Source organism: Rhincodon typus, chromosome 7, assembly GCF_021869965.1.
Source record: "Rhincodon typus isolate 14 chromosome 7, sRhiTyp1.1, whole genome shotgun sequence".
In the NCBI taxonomy this organism is placed as follows: Eukaryota; Metazoa; Chordata; class Chondrichthyes; order Orectolobiformes; family Rhincodontidae; genus Rhincodon; species Rhincodon typus.
In genome coordinates, this window is record NC_063338.1 from 17,726,900 (window position 1) to 17,745,006 (window position 18,107).

General features: G+C 42.3%; 1 protein-coding gene across 5 annotated transcripts in view; it reads right to left on the bottom strand.

Moving 5' to 3' along the window:
• Positions 1-18,107, bottom strand: part of als2b (alsin Rho guanine nucleotide exchange factor ALS2 b) — a 109,531-nt gene that overhangs the window by 81,294 nt on the left and 10,130 nt on the right. For all 5 annotated transcript variants that reach the window (XM_048598926.1, XM_048598924.1, XM_048598925.1 and 2 more), the window contains exons 4-5: positions 15,835-17,157; positions 6,306-6,474 (exon numbers count right to left, since the gene is read on the bottom strand). In XM_048598926.1, coding sequence (XP_048454883.1) covers positions 6,306-6,474; positions 15,835-17,157 — 1,492 coding nt within the window. The remainder of the gene's footprint in view (positions 1-6,305; positions 6,475-15,834; positions 17,158-18,107) is intronic.

Below are 18,107 nucleotides of genomic sequence, written 5' to 3' on the forward strand. Positions count from 1 at the left end.
TGCACTCATCCAGGCAAGTGAGGAGTATTCCATTACACTCCTGACTTGTGCCTTATAAATGATAGACAGGCTTTGGGGAGTCAGGAGGTGAATTACTTGCTACAGTATTCCAAGTCTCTGACCTGGTCTTGTAGCCACTGTGTTTATGTGGTGAGTCCAGTTGAGTTTCTCACCAATGATAATTCCCAGGATGTAAACCATGGGATGTCAAGTAGTGATGGTTAGATTATCTCTTATTGGGGATGGTCAGTTCCTGGCATTTGTGTGATGGGAGTACTACTTGCCACTTGTCAACCCAAGCCTGGATATTGTCCAGATCCTGTTGCATTTGAACATGGACTGCTTCAGTATCTGAGCAGTTGCAAATGGTGCTCAGCGTTATGCAATTATCAGAGTACATCCCCACTTTGGTGCTTATGACGGAAGCAAGGTCTACTCGATATAGTGCAATACCATTCAGGCCAACTGGAACCGTTGCTGGTCAGATTGACTCAGATGGAGCTGTTGTTTGAAATTTTACAAGTGATCGAGATGTTTCTGGGTTTGGAAGTGCAGGATTTTAAAACAAAATTACAACAGCAACTTGTATTTATAGTTGTTTTTAAGTCAAGGTGGTTCACAGGAGAATGATCAAAAAAAGTTTAACACATGCCATATTAGGCTGGAGAGGTAAGTTTCAAGGAGCATTGAAAGGAGATAAGAAGGCAGAGAAGTTTTGCAAGGATATGCCAGAGCTCCAAACCAGGCTGCTGAAGGTAGAGTCACCAATAGTGAACTATTAGAATCAGGCTGCTGAGCAGTGGTAGGTATCCTTCTGAGAGGGAGATCAGGAGCAGTTTGAGAAAATAACTGGACAAAGCCTATTTGTCAGAAGTCAATACAATATGGAGTTGGAGGGACGCAGCAGGTCTGGCAGTACCAGAGGAGTGGGAAAGTCGCCGGTTGAGTCCCGACCTGAACTGTCGACTTTCCTGCTCCCCTGATATTGCCTGACCTGCTGTCTTCCTCCATCTCCACACTGTATTGACTCTGACTCCACCATCTGCAGTTCTTGCCATCTCCTATTTGTCTGTACGTCCACTTTGAGAATAAAAGGAAACAAAAACAGCAAAGACTGGGAAAGGACACCATTCCAAAGAGAGAATTTGCAGAGAAAATTGTTTTGTTATGAAGGATTGTCATAAACCAGGAAGGACTATCAAAGCTTGTTCACCTCAGGGAGAGCCACGCTTATGTGCTTTAACTCATGTCCGCACCTACCTTTCAAAGCGGGGCACTCCATTGCAGAACCAATACCACAATGTCCGATGCTAATTCCCTTTTTTTTTGTTTCTTGAACAAATGTCAATGCCTAGGCTAGCATTTATTGCCCATGCCTAGCTGCCCTTGAGGGTGATGGTGAGATGCCATCATGATCTGCTACAGTCCATTTGGTGCATGATCTGCTACAGTCCATCATGCTGTCAGAGAGAGAGTTTCTGGGACTTTGACCCAGTGACCATGAAGTGTTGGGAATGCACGTATTTGTGGCTTATGAGAATTGGAACATGGACATGTTTGGACATTGCCGTGTTGAAAATAATTTATCATGTGATTGATTGGAACTGGAAAGTGAAAAGGTTAAATGAGACTATAGTTTATCTGCTGTTCACAAAAAAAATGTGACTTTGAAAAGCAGTGTCCAGCAAAGTTTTTAGAGAGAGAAGGGTAGTGTTTTATTGTTTTGATCATTGAAGAAACAGACCAGGGAAACCCTAACGGATCTGTGCTGTCATTGCCCAGCAACTGTCTCTGGACTGAGGAAGTTTTTTTTCAGTACACACTTAGAAGTTGTGATCAGTAGTTGAAGAATTCACAAGAGTGCAGTCCTCCTCTCCCTTCCATCCAGCCTAATCTCTATCAGTAAAGAGTCAGAGCTTGGAGCTGAAAACAATGAATTCTATTTTTGTGAAATAGTTTGAAAACCCTGTTAAAGTTTCAAATGTCATGACACCTAACTGTTCCTCAGATAAGTTTAATATCTAGTCTGAAGATTTTCCATCATTCTCCAACTGTCAGCAATCAAATCTCATCAACAGCAATTCAAATGAACTGTTAGAAATCAAGCTTTTTTTTGTCATCTGAATTTGCGTACAGGGCTGTTTGTTTTTTTTTCACTTTTGCTGTGTTTTCTCCCCGCTTTTTGCTGTTACCACAATCCCCCCCCCAACTGCCCATTATAACTCTGAAGAATAAGTTTGCATTAATGAGTTTACTTTTGTTCCGGTTAGCAGTAATAAAGAGAAACAAATTGACCATTTTGGTGACTTAAGTAAGCCATTTCAACTTTTTATTCAGCTCGTGGAGTGCTGAGAATTGATGTCCAGCTCACTTCTCCTGCCAGGGCCAGAACAAAGCTTTGGGGGCTTGCTATGGGATGTTTTGGATGCAGATGTGAAATTCAACATGGACTTATGGTAATTCATAAAGGGTAATAGGCCAGATAATTTTCCAATTTTAAAAAATGATGGCATCAGAAGCAGCTAAAACTTTCTTCAAGATGGAGTAGCCCTGATTGATTTACAATAGTTGACTAACGGTTAGCTAATAAAATTGACAAAGGATTTGGGGATGGAATTTCCTTCCAAAGAATGCAGAGATAATTAACACACTGGCAGAGTGTCTGAGATTGGTGGAAGTGACCGGAATAAGGCAAACCAACTGGTGAATCATTTGAGTTTGCAAGAATTCAATGTATAATTAAAGCAGCTTAAAATAGAAAAGGAGATTTTAAAAAACATGAAAGGGAATCGGAACTTGAAAGACCTGGAACTTGAACAAAAAGAAAGTGAACTTCAGGCAATGGAAACAGTAAAAGAGACCATTTAAGAGGCTGGAACTGGAGTTCAGGGGAGATAAAGGAATAAAGTGTAGGAGTTGAAGTGACAGTATCAGTTGAAGGCTGCAATTATAAAAAGAGGCCTCTGGTACAGAGATGATTCTGATGAGGAAAGCCTAGTCATAACCTGAAGTCCGGTAGGAAATGTTTAAATTCCTATAGACCCTACTGAAATTTGAGGAAAAGGGCATGCAGACAACCTTTACGTTGTTTGAAAAAGGAACAAAATAAATGGAGTGACTGAAGGAAAACTGGAAACTGTCCATGCATCAGGCTGGGCAGATAGAGCACATGTGAATTATGCATCACTGTCAGAAACTATTTTGATGGATTATGATTCAATAAAAAGAAAGGCTATTCTGGGTGCATAGGACTTAGTTCTTCAAGCATAAATGCAAAAGTTTTTGAAACTTAAGGGAACAACCTAGATACAGTCCTACAGATCCTAGTCACCCTATGCTTCCTCACCAAGAAGCACAGTGAATGTCAACAGAGTATATAACTACAGACTGCCTCTCTGCTAAGGCTGATCCTCTCCTTAATGAATATCTACTCGGGCGCTTTCTGACAGTAGAACCTGCAAAGGAATCTGCAGCCTTGGTGGACATCAGCCATAGCTGTACACAGTCCATTAGCTTCAGATAAGAATCTGAGGTCGGCACCTTTCGGATCCAAACTGCAGACCTGCAGACAGTTGAACTCCGGAACATACAAATTGGGAACAGAATGCCGTTTAGCCATTTGAACTTATTCTGCTTTTCAAAGCAATCATGCCCTTGACTTCCTTGCATGTAAAGAATCTATCTACCTCCGTTTTAAAAATATTTAATGATTCTGCCTTCACCCACTCTGGGGAAGGGTTCCAAAGACTTGACTCTTCTGAGAGAAAATAATACTCATCTCCCTCTTCAATGAAAGACCTCTTAGTTTAAAACAGAATCCCTCTAATCCTCTCCCACAAGATGAAAAGTCCTTTGAGCATCCACCTTGTCAAATCCCCTCAGGATCTTTTTTATACCTCAATATGACTTTCATTCATAACTCTAATGGAAACAGGCCTAGCCTTTATAAGCTTTCCTAATGACACCGCCATTCCAGATCAGTCAATGATCCTTCTCCGAATACTTTCTAATGCCTTTAAGTAAGATCAAAACTGCACCGCTGGTGAGCACAGGTTGAGACCACTCAGCCCTCTAAGCCTATTCAATCACATGGTTAGATTTTTCTGATCTGTATCTGTACCTGCCTTCGTTCCAAATCCCTTGATACCTTGCCCAACAAAAACATCCACCTCCATTTTTAAAAGTTTCAATTGACCAGACTCAACTGTTTTTTTGAGAGTTCCAGACTTCCGTTTGATTTGTCAGAATTGCGTCCAAACATCATCCTTGAATGGCCTCGCCTTAATTTTAAGGTTAGTGCCTTTGTTCTGGTCTCCCCCTTCAAAGGACATAGTTCCCTCAATTATTTAAGATATCATATTCCATAATTAATGTGTTTTTAGAGGTATAACTTGGGAATCATTTGTTTCTAATTATCTTACAATTAACTCTCAGAGTAGGTGTAACTCACATACACCTAGGGTAATTATCGCTCAAAATGCTAACTGAATAAGGTCAGCATTTGAAGGGAGAAAACACAATGACCAACAGAGGGCTTTTGGTTGAGGCTGGTGGTCTGCAATTTAATCAACAAAAGATTTAAATTGTTATTATTTCTTAAATCAAAGAAGATAAAAGCATCTTTTCAAATAAGAGAGTTTAATGGCTGAATCAGCAAGTCAGGAGTAGTGGGTCATTAATTCCATTAGAGATACGGCTTATTCATGTGGATCCCAAAATGAAATCAAAACATTTGGTGGTTTCAAAAGTAACATGGTTATCTGGCATGTCTATAGTGGCACATCCTAAAATATGTCATGGTGCCATGAAGGTGAGTTGTGGAGCTTAGAGAGGTTCCTTTGGTTTCATTTGTTGGCTTTTGTTTTGCAGAAGTTGGCAGTCAGTCATTCAGTTTTAGGACAGACTGGCATTGGGCAACTAAAGACAAGGAGATAAATGCATGGGTCCAAAGTTGGTGTGGGTGAATAGGTTTCAGATCATGGAGCACCAATGCCAGTACTGGTGTAGAAAGGAAGTATTTCAGCGTGACAGACTTCACTTAAACCATGCTGGGACCAGTGTTCTGGCAGATCGAATAACAAGAGTTGTACAAAGGCCTTTACACTAAATACTGTGTATAAACAAACAAACAAGAAAAAAATCAGCAAATAGGCTCAAAGGGGAAAAGAATTGCAAGAGGTAGAATTAATGGCTCTTTGCTTGAGTGCACAAAGTACTCAGAAAGTAAATGAGTTAACAGCACAAATAAGGGTTAATGTGAATGGTCGTATTGGTATTACAGAGACATGGTTTACAAAAATGGGAACTAAATATTCAAGGGTATGTGATTGTTCAAAAAGGCAGGCAGTACCTCTGTTAGTACTGGATGGTGGAGATCAGAAATAACAGGAGGAAGAAGACACAAGGATGGGGAGAACATTTAAAAATATTATTTAAGCGGAGAAAGCTGTAACGCTGAGGGATTTGGGGTTCCCTGTAAATGAATCACAAAAAGCTGGCATGCAAGCTCAGTTAATAGGGAAGGCAATCAAATGTTGACCTATATTTCAAAGAGAATGGAGCATAAAAATAGGGAAGACTATATTCAACCATACCTTGCAAAGCCAAAATCAAAATGCACACTGTTTGCTGTAATTGCAAGTTTGAGCAGCACTTGAACAATCCTGAGTGTACTATTTACGACACTAAAATCAAACTTAAGATAATCAAGCTTGTAATGGCTCTAACCGGTATTGATATGCCAGGACATGTTTTCTGCAAACAAACAGAATAAATCCAAGCCTTGTCTGTTCTGAATAACCCAGGAGCATGGGGGGCCTATAGTTTCCCTGTTGCTTTCTCCATGGTAACACCTTGACAAATTTTAGTTGGCCTTGCCAACCAATTCGTCCCCTTTTTTTTACTGTTGTATAGTTGTTTGTAATCTTTTCAAATTGGACATTCTTGGGTTTGTTCTGAGTGCAAGATGAAAAGCTTCAACAACATGCCTCTCTTCAGCAATATTTGTGATCAAACTCGGCTTTAAAGTCAATGATTTTATTTCCCAACATTAAACAAGTGCACCACAGTCTTCACAATCATTTAATTTCTTGATAATCAATGTAATTTTGTACCTTACTGCCTAACCTGGAGCACTTACTGTGCCACCGGCACACTTAGGATTATATGGCACTCTGCTTGGATACCTTTTATTGAACCGAGGTGGTCTGAAATACAATTGTTTATTTGAAGAAGTGACAAGGCAGGAAACAACGAACATTAGTTCAAGGACATGGTTTATCCGTAGATGACTGAACTCCTGTTACCTGGGAAGGACATCTCCATGACCTAGCTGGCCCTCTTTGCCTCGTCCCCAGCTCCATAACTCTGTCTGTAAGGAAGGAAGGTGTACAGCCGCCTCAGTTCCAGGCGTTGGGGTCAGGCTCACCGATTTGATTCTTGCACGTCCTGCTCTTCTGAGAAGTCTTGGGGAAACTGAAAGAAAAAGACATAATCACTTGTGGGTGTCAGGTGACTACAGAAGCTCTTGGTGCCTTGACACTATCATGTCACACACAATTGCGATTTTTAAGCCAAATGTTCTTTGGTTTCCGTGTGGAAGATCACCTCTTTTCTTCCTACCAAAGTGCATACCCTCATGCTTTCCCACATGGTATTCCATCTGTCACTTCTTTGCCCACTCTCCCAGCTTGTCCAAGTCCTTCTGCAGCCTCCCGCCTCATCGATACTATCTGTCCCTCCACCTATCTTTATGACATCTGCACACTGCAACAATGCTCTCAGTTCCTTTGTTTAGATCATTAACGTATAACATGAATAGTTGTAGTCCCAATACTGACTCGTGCAGAGTTCCACTAGTCACTGGCCTGAAAAAGACCCCTTCATCCCCACTCTTGTCCATCTGCCAATACTTTGCACCTAACATCACGGGTTCTTAATTTCTTTAGCAGCCTTCTGTGTGGCACCTTGTCAAAGGCCTCTGGAAATCCAAATAGATCACATCCACTGACTTTCCTTTGTCTAACTTTGTTACCTCCTTAAAGAATTAGTCTTAAGGAATTGTCCAATATCTGTAAATATGTGCATCATTCATTCACGGATCCTTGAATCTGCTTAATATTCTCCAGTAAATATTTTTCTTTAAACTATATTTAATACAATGGATTGACAATCATGTCAAACTTTACTGTTCTGATTATCACATGCAAGATACTTCTCTTGCACTTTTTAACAAATTGAATTTGAAAACACAAAAAATCCAAAAAAGTCTCAGTGGTCTTAGGGAGGCGATGGCCTAAGTGGTATTATCGCTGGACTGTTAATCCAGAGACCCAGATAACATTCTGGGGACCTGGGTTCAAATCCTGCCATGGCAGATGGTGGAATTTGAATTCAATAAAATATCTGGAATTAAGAATCGAATGATGACTATGAATCCATTGTCAATTGTCACCTGATACACTAATGTCCTTTAGGGAAGGCAACTGCCATCCTTACCTGGTCTGGCTTACATGTGATTCCAGACCAACAGCAATGTGGTTGACTCTCACCTGCCCTCAGGGCAATTAGGGATGGACTATAAAAGCTGCCTAGCCAGTGACGCCCTCATCCGTTAATGAATAAAGAATAAAGGTACCAATCTTAACGCTAGCAAAAAGTCAGATTTGAATAGAACAGTTCTTTGATTATATACTGGAACATAAAACAGTAAAAATACATACTTTGTGTCAGACATTCACATGATTTAAAATCTATATGCATCTTCACCAATACTGCTGCTAATTAAACATACTTAAATCCACAGGATAATGATCAGGAGATTTAATCCAGAGAAATGTCAGGTGAAGCATTACAGGAGGATAAAACTGCAGAGAACCATATATTATTTGGTAAAGGTATAAAAGAATTGGTTTCATAGAAACGTGGTTTCAGACAATAGGAGATGGAATTGATAAAACTGTAAAAATCCTATTTTTCCGGCCTTGAGTGAAAAGTTTTGATTTATTTGCAGAGCACTTATCTCTAAGTTGAAACATTTTTGTTAGGCATTGTTGTTTTTATGAATTACCCAACTTTCTTGTGCTATATAACTAAGGGCATAGAGTATTGTAATAATTGATGCCAAGTCCATTACAATTAATTGGTTCTGTCACAGACAAGATAATGTCAGATTTTGGATGCATTACCAATATCCTTGGTTTGGTCCTGCAGCATGGGGTAAGATACAGAGCAAAGCTTCTGTACACTCCCCATCAAACTGATTTCAGGAGGACAGAGACTGATGACATAGTCTCAAATAGGAGTTGAACGTTAATGCAGTGAAGTGTGAGGTGACACATTTTGCTAGTAGGAATGTGGTAATGTAAACCAATAGCATAATTTATAGAAGGAAATTGGAAGGGTTTAGCGGCAGTTACTAGGTGGACCAAGTTACAGACATGTTGTATTTTAAATGCAAGACACTGGGGCCCCAGCAGCCATTGTCAGTTAGCAAGGCCAATGGTTATGGCTGATAGGACTTCAATCATTACAGCACCAAAAGATGCTGTTATGCCTGTTCTATCTCTTTGCAAGGACAATTTAGTTAGTCCCACAGTCTTGTGTCTTCTTTGCAGCCCCGCAAATTCTTCTCCCATTGGTTCAAAATTGAATCCAAGCAAGAGTGCTGGATAAGTTCAGGTTATTAGAAAGTGGAACACAGAGGTGAACAGTGCCTAATTTTAATAAAGAATTGCACCAACCATAATACAGCATTTCCTTTGTGCTGCATTGAAATATCAGCCTATTGGCTCTGACATCCATCATTATGAAGTGCTTCCAGAGGTTAGTAATGGCACACATTAACTCCAGCCTCCCAGATTACCTCGATACACTACAATTCGCTTACTGTCACAGTAGTTTCACGGCAGACGCCATCTCCCTGGCCCTACACCCAGCTAAATAGCAAGGACACCTATGTCAGCCTCCTATTTATTGACATTCGCTTCACCTTCAACACCATAGTTCCAACAAAACTCACCTCCAAGCTCCGAGACCTAGGACTCTGCTCCCTACTCTGCAACTGGATCCTGGATTTCCTGACCCACAGACCACAATCAGTAAGGACAGGCGACAACACCTCCTCCACAATAATCCTTGACACCGGTACCCTGCAAGGCTGCGTACTCAGCCCCTCACTATACTCTTTACATACGCATGACCGCATGGCCAGATTCAGCTCCAACTCCACTTACAAATTTGCTAATGACACCACCATAGTGGGTCAGATCTCAAACAATGACGGGACAGAGTACAGGAACAAGATAGACAGCTTAGTGGCATGGTGTAAAGACAACAATCTCTCCCTCAATGTCAGCAAAATGAAGAAGCTGGTCATTGAATTCAGGTACCGGAGTGGGGGACACGTCCCTGTCTGCATCAATGGTCCTGAGGTGGAGGTGGTCAGGAGCTTCAAGTTCCTAGGAGTATATATCACCAATGATCTATCCTCGTCCACTCGCATCAATGCTACAGTCAAGATAGCACACCAATGCCTCCAGTTCCTCAGAAGGCTAAGGAAATTTGCCATGTTCACAATGACTGTTACCAATTTTTATAGATGCACCATAGAAAGCATCCTATCCAGAGGCACCACAGTTTGATATGGCAACGGCTCTGCCCAAGATTGCAAGAAATTACAGAGAATTGCAACCACAGCCCGGTCCATCACAAAAACCAGCTTTCCTTCCACTGACTCTGTCTACACTTTCTGCTGCCTCGGGAAAGCAGCAAATATAATCAAAGACCCCTCCCACCTTGGAAATACTCTCTTCCATCCTCGTCCCTCGGGCAGAAGATACAAAAGTTTGAAAACGCATACCAACAAATTTAAGAACAGCTTCTTACCTGCTGTTATCAGACTTATGATCGGGCCTCTCATTTTTGGAGTTGATCTTTCTCTGCACCTTCTCTGTAGCTGCAACACTATTTTCTGCATTCTGTTCTATTACCCTGACGTACTTAAGTAAGCAATGATTTGTCTGGTTAGCATGCAATACAATACTTTTCACTGTACCTCAGTACATGTAACAATAATAAATCAAATCAAAAGAGTAAATTTGATATGAGAATGTCCCTTGTTTTATTCTCAGAAAAGGTGTTTTTACACCTTTCCAAGAAATTAAGTCCATAAAAATTACAGTTCTGTTCTTTAGATCCGACTTCTACAGTCTGCTCTGTGCCAAAACCAACACTGGAGCGTCCGGCAGACTGATCTTGTCCTGGAGGTGGAGAAGGGAGGAGAAGGTCCTGAAAGTGAAGTGACACTGACACGTGGCAATGGACTGAATACTGCTAACTGACATGTTGATGGAGCGGGGGAGCATACCGACTGGGTGGACTTTTAAAGCCAATACAAGGGGCATGGAAGAAGCAGTTCAGCATAAAACAGTAAATATTCGAAATGACCTTCTCCCAGGTATTCAATAAGGGAAGGTATTTATAGTGCATTGCAAGAAAAATTAACTGCTTTATAAATGAGATGGAAGTCAAAATTGGGTTCATGTTAATAAATCCTAAGGGATAGATGGTATCCATAGCAGAATAGTAACAGATTAGGGAGTAGACTGTGAGGCATTAATGGTGGGAAGGTTGACTGGTGGGAAGAAATAAACTGGAAATGGTTTAATTGTCTAATACTCAAACGGGTTCTTGAGACTGCTACTGTCTTCAATCTTGCTTTAATCCACGTAAAATGATGGAATGAAATGTCAGAAGTCAACTTGAGGACTATGATATAACAATAATCCAGCAGAAAGAAGAAAAAATCTGAATGTAGCAGGAGCTGTCACAGCAGCTTCCTTGGCTATTCTGAACCACTGCACGCAGGTGCACATAGAAGAACCCCATATTATTTTGTACAATGATTTGTAAAAAGGTATTTGACAGAGTTAGAATCACAGAATCCCTACTGTGTGAAAGCAGGCCATTTGGCTCATTGAGTCCACTCAGACCCACCCCCTACCCTAGCTCTGTAACCCTGTATTTCCCACGGCCAACCCACCTAACCTGCACATCTTTGGACTGTGGGATGAAACTGGAGCACCAGAGGAAACCCACCAGAATGTGCAAACTCCACACAGACAGTCATCCGAGGGTGGAATCAAACCCAGGTGCCTGGCGCTGTGAGGCAGCAGTGCTAACCGCTGAGCCACCGTGCCACCCATGTTTGACAATGGAGATATTTATTAAATACAATAAATAAGAAATTAGCAAGTGGATAGACAGAAGTATTTTACTAATTTGAGTAAATTCTGTCTAATGGGATAGCAATAATGAGAGGCATTCTCTGATGCTCGGACCACCACTGTTTCAAATTTACATTAGTATAAGATTCAGGAAACAGCACAAATTAGTCAAATTAAGAGGGCTATTTTTAAATCATAATGAATCATACAAAATGAGTGTGGGGATGAAATCTGATGTAAAAAATTGTAAAATTCTGTACATGGGGAGGGAAAAAAGATAACGCTTAGTCCACAGATGGAGGTGAATTAGAAAACTAGGAAGCTCAAAGAGAACAAATAATCTTTGTAGATGCAACACTCAACATGTCTAACCAATGCTGAGCATCAAACAACAAATGAATTAAAATGTTAAACTATATTACCAAATCAGAGAAAATCCTTTTTGAAGTGCGGAATGTTGTGACCAAAGTACCTTGAGAACTGAATCTACTCCTGAATAACCATGAAATACTGAAAAAGGTTGGAGTCAGTGTAGAGAAAGGACATAAGCTGAATCTGACTGCAGAGGCAACTCAGCTATATTGGAAAAAAAAACTGGAGTAATTCTGAGTTTCTATACTCGAGAAAAGATGGTGTGGAAGTGGTCTGACAGTAACTTCAAGATAGTTCAGGAATGGAAAAGGTAAATCTGGGAAAAAAAATCTTTCAGTAGAGTGTGCAGCACAATTGAGAACGATATTTGAACCAATAAAAGGGAAATTTACTTCTAACATCAGTTTATTCTTTGTATGAAGACTGGTCAACTCAAGGGTCAGACAAAGACAAAATACTACAGATGTTGGAAATATGAAACAAACACAGAGATGTCTAAGGTTCTTGAGTAGACTTGTAGCTCGGGTTGTGGATGCTGTGGTTGGTTCACTCGCTGAGCTGGTTCGTTGGTTTGCAGACGTTTCATTAGCCTGCTGGGTAACATCATCAGTGCAGCCTCCGATGACAAAACTTCCATCAACGACCCACAGGCACATAGAACAGCAGAGCACAATGGCCACAGAATGGTGAAGGTAATTATTAACCAAACCCACAACCAGCTCCACAGATATGACAAGGAGGTTTTGCGCCAAAAATCCCTATACCTAGACACAACCAACCTACAGTGGACAACAGACTTAGAGCGAGGGATTAACATCAGTCAACAAAAAAACCAAAACCAAGAAAAGACAAATCCTACAAGAAAAACTAGACAAATAAACCCACCAAAACGAGAGCCAAAGATCAGACACTTGGATAAGAAACCTTTCTGACAGAAAACTAACAGACACAGAGAAAGCGGTACTAATATGTGGACTCAATTACAACCACAGAGATGCTAACAAGACAGAATTCCTAGCCACACTTAACACTCTCAACACATCAGAAAGGAAGGCCCTAGAAGGACTGAAAAAAGACAAAAACATCATAATCCTACCAGCGGACAGAGAGTGCATGACAGTAATAATTAACAAACGAGCCTACCTCTCTAAAGCACAGACGCTACTAGTGGACACAAATACATACCGACAAGTGGAAACAGACTCGACACTGCAACTGGAAAATAAAACCATCTACACACTAAAAAGACAGACCAGGCAAATCAACAAAGCAGGCTGCCTAAAAATGAAACCCGAAGGGACAAACACCCCCGATTCTACAGCCTCCCAAAGGTACACAAACTGGAAGTACCCCTCAGACCCACAGTCTCCCTCCCAGGCACACCAACACATAGGTTAGCCAAAGAGTTACAACGAAGACTAAAGCACCTCGTCAGCAAGTCACTCCACTCAATCCACTCACCCCAGGATTTCTTCAAAATCCCCAAAGACATAAGAATAGACAAAGACGAGACCATGGTGTCCTTTTACGTTACCGCCTTATTCACATCAATTGACATACCACTAGAAAGAGAAACACTAGCAACGCTACTGAAAGAACCGGACCTGAGTAACATCATCTGCACAGACAACATGCCAAAATTACTGGACCTACGCCTCACGACCCACTTTACCTTTAATGGCCAGATCTACAAACAAATCAACAGGACAACAATGGGGTCACACATCTCTGGACTAATAGCAGAAGCAGTGATGCAGAGACTGAAAAGCACAGTCCTTCCACAGATCCAACCCAAACTATGAGTCTGATATGTGGATGACACTTCCGTCATCAACAAATGGACTGATCGAGAAGAAACACACCACTTATAAACAACATTTTCACCGGCATCAAATTCACCAGAGAAGAAGAAAAGAACAAAAAGCTCCCATTCCTGGACGTAATGGTAGAACGCAGGACCAACGGGGAACTTCTGACCAAAGTATACAGAAAGGCCACATACACAGATCAAGTCCTAAATTTCAACAGTAACGACCCTAACATCCACAAACAGAATTGCGTAAAAACACTGTTCAAACGAATCACAACACACTGCAGCAACCCAGAACTATGCCAAAATGAAGCAGAATACCTCCACCAAGTATTTAAAGACAATGGATACTCGAACAGCTGGGTCCGACGATGCCTATCACAGAGACAATAACAGGAAGGTACAGTACGCCCCAACACACTTGTCATGTTACTGTCCATCAAGAACGTATCTGAACAGACCACTAGACTCCTACGGCCACTGGGCATCAGAGTAGCACACAAACCTACATCAACCCTACGCCAACTGCTAACAAGAACCAAAGATCCCTTACCCACTATGGACAGAACCAACGTAATCTACAAGATTCCATGCAAGGACTGTGACAAACATTACATTAGACAGACAGGAAGGCAACTAGCTACGAGAATACATGAACACCAAAGCGCAACAAAAAGACACGGCCAATACTCACTAATCTCCATACACACAGACAAGGAGAACCACCAGTTCGATTGGGACAAAATCAGGTTCCTAGGACAAGCCAAACAGAGACAAGCGTGGGAATTCCTAGAGGCCTGGTTCTCCACCAAGAAGGCCATCAATAAACAGGTAGAATTAGACCCTATATACACACTACTGCAAAGAAAACCCGGAAATGAGATGACCAACTCCAACGGACCCCAGCGTTTAAATAACAAGCAGAAAACACAATAACTCTTCATCAGAGGTTGCACTGATGATGTTATCCAGTAGGGTAATGAAAAGTCTGCAAACTAATGAACCAGCTCGGCGAGCAAACCAACCACAGCAAACACAGAGATGACTAGAGAAACCGAGTAGCAGGTCCGGGAATGCCTGCAGAAAGAGAAACAGAGTTAACATTTCAAGTCCGGAATCATTCTTCAAAAGTATTTTGCTCTGAAGAAGAGTGCTACTGGACTCGATGTTAACTCTGCTTTTCTCTACACAACTCTGCTGAGTTTCTCCAGGATTCGCGGTGTTTGTTTCAAGAATCAGACATCCAGACAGCCCAGTGGAAGCAAAAACCTGAAAGGATTTCTGAATTAATTGGATGGTGCATCAGTGGAAGTGGGGGGTATAATCCTGCATCTGGAGGACGCCTAACCCCGTATCATATCTTAGATCAGACCCTAGGTGAGGGACTGTATATTTGAATGAAGGAAAGGCCCTTCAGTAAACATGTATGACATTATATCTTGGAGTCAGATCAGAGCACAGAAGCACAAGAAATAATGCGTATTTAAGCAATTAGCGTTATGATTGGGGTGCAATATAATCAAGTAATTGTGAGTCAAATAGTTCTTCATATACAATAACCTCAACGATAAAAATCCCTAACACATACCAGGTATCAGACATTCATATCAGGCAAGAATGGTTCAATATTGCTGAAAAGAGGGACATGCTGCTGAGATTGTTTTGGCTTATGCTCATGAAGACAGATACAATAATTCCAAATTTAAAACAATCAAAACAATTTAAACTGCAGCTAAAAAACTGGTGCTGAGTAATTAGCAAAGACGACCCTGATTGGCTGAAGCACTGAAAAGCGGAAACTACTGGGGAACAATAGGCTTCCCAAGTACCTGGGTTGTTCCAAAAAGTGACTGGCTTGAATGAAGAATATTCAAGAGCAGTTTAGTGAGAACACAACACATCTGAAACCCCAGCTTAAACAACCACCAGTAATTACTACCCATTGTTCAAATAACAATCCATTGCTGAATCGAGAAAAACAAGAATGTCAGGGCAAGCCTGTAAAGATTGGTGAATGATTTAAGTGTTGTCAGAGGCTATTTATGCAAATCGTTCATCTGTCATTGGTGAAGCTGCTGTTGTGCCAGTGTTGAACTGGGGTGGACAAGGTCAGAAGTCAGATGACACCAGGTTATAGTCCAACAGGTTAATTTGAAATCACAAGCATTCAAAACTGTCATTTCAACCCCAGTTCTGAGGAAGGGTCACTGGACCCAAAACATTAACTCTGATTTCTCTTCACAGAAGCTGCCAGACCTGCTGAGCTTTTCCAGCAATTCCTGTTTTTCTTTATGATTTACAGCATCCGCAGTTCTTTCAGTTTTATAACTGGGTGTCGTCTGACTTCTGACGTTGCTTCAGTGATTTCTGGCGCCTTGTGAGCTCTACCTGACTGAGCACCATGTTTTGCCTGTAGTTGGGCAGTACCTTGGGATAGAAGATCTGGCAGGGACAGTCGACGACAAAAGCCCTCCGAGTCTTGCTCCCGTATATCCCCCAGGCTGAAGCTCTTTTTATCGGGCATGGACTCCTCCATTTTTACCAGTTCCTTTCTGGTTTCCTTGTGCTGGATTCCACCACTGGCTGGGCTGCCGATGCAAGCCGCGATTGCACCCTGAGATGGGTAGTAGTAGTTCACTACTTTTCTGAGTGAAAGGGCTTCATAGGTGGCGGCTACTCTCTCGCCAACAACCGAGGCACAGGAGACAACCAGGTTATTAAATGTTGAAGGTGCTGCAGAGGAAGGGCTGCTGGGTTGGGTGTCCTCAGACGTGGATAAAGGCGGCAAGTTGGGAGGGTGCACGCTTTTTGAGGAGGAGTCCAGCTGGGAGATGTCAGACAGCTTTCTGAGGTATGCTTTTACTGCCTCCTCATCGGGGTACTGTGAACTCCTGGGTTTTGTGTGGTTTAATACTCCATTGGGCTCCTGCTGCAAGCTGGGAGGTTCACCCGCCTCAGAGTTATCAGGACATTGTGCTGATTCCACTTTGTCAGTATCACCTGGGAAGTGCTCAGGATGCACTGGCTGGGGCTGCTTGGAGCTGTCTGCGCCCGTTACATGATTGTGAGGGAGTTGCTCAGATGGGGAGCAGTGGTGATCAGGATTCTGGGCAGAGTTCTTGTGTTCTGAGTTGGACAGCGCCATGCCCAGAGGACAGTAGTGGCTATCTGAGATGATCACATGATCTTCTTTGTCCATCATGGTCAGCAGCAGCTGGTGGCAGTGGTGGCATTTTTCCGAGTTCTGTTTCTTCTCATGGGGCCAGGGCCTTTGAACCAGTGCCAGACTGTGGTGGGAACCACAGGCGATTTGTATCACTGCCCGGCCAGCAAGGTGCTCCAGCTTCTGTGGCTTTGCCAAGGGGAAAGTGGCTGTGACGAGTCCGAGCTGGCAGCCGCTGCCCCAGGCCCAGATCTCCCTCCTCGATGACAGTGCCAAGCTGTGCTGTTCTCCGCAGGCCAGCTGCACTGTCTTGACCAACTCTGGGGGGCTGGTTTCAGAGTCTGATATTGTGACCAGGGTGGGTATTGGGATCTGGCTTTGACCCTGGACTGCGCACTGGCAGGATGAGTTCTCGCCCCACATGTATACGGCTCCATCCTCGGTTACTGCCCCACTGTGGTAGGTACCGGCCGCCACACTGACCACGTGCAAGCAAGCTAAGGCCTGCTCCAGCATTGGGCCTGTTGACTGACTAGCCTCACAGTCCAGTCCCCATGGAAGGCGTCCAAAGCTGTAGACATCGCCATCTGAAAAAAAAAGAGAAGAATTTCAGGCATTAGTTCACCAAGGGAGTTTGCATTCTGAAGATTAGGCCCAAGGTGCTATAAGTGCTGGAAGACATTAAAGAGATGGAGACAGGGAGCCAGAGTAGGGACTGAGAATGGGACTTGGTTCAAGATTTCTATTTTGAATAAGTATAGGTTTACCGCAGACTAGCAGGATAGTAAATTGTAGAGGTAACCAAGCCATGTCGGAGGATTTTGGAAGCGGATTGATTTAAGTGGGGTAAAGAATATGGAGCAGGAATTGAATAGATTTAGAATTTGAATAGATCCCCAAGGTTGGTACCAGTTTGATTTGGCCCAAGCCATCAATCAGAGTGAGGGATAGCATCGGTCATGAAGATACAGTTAATGGCAAGGGACAAAGCTAATTCTCAAGGTGTAACAAAGCAATTTTGCCTCCTTTAAGACTGGATGTCAGACAAGCCAAGCCGTGAAGGGGTTGGCAAAAGGCAAAAAGCATTAGAAATGGGTCAAACACAGAAAATGCTGACAAAACTCAGCAGATCTGGCAGCACAGATGGAGAGAGAAACTGAGCTAACATTTCAAGTCCAGTATGATTTCTGAAAAAGATTTGTACTAGACTCCGTGTTAATTCTGTTTCTCTCTCCATAGATGCTGCCAGACCTGCTGTGTTTCTCCACCATTCTCGGTTTCAGATTTCCAGCATCTGCAATATTTTGCATTCAAGTAAAACTAGGAGTTGTGAACAAGGAGGACATATAGGATCTGAGGGCACGCTTGTGAATTATTTCACCAAGGGGAAGGATGGAGTGATGGTCCTTAGGGGAATGGCAGTGGTAGTGAGTTAAGTAAAAAAGCTGGAGATGCTCTGACAAGAATTGAAAGTGCAACCAGATTTGAGTCCCAATGAGTTGGACACCGGGGCAGGAACTGGAGAGATGAATGTTGT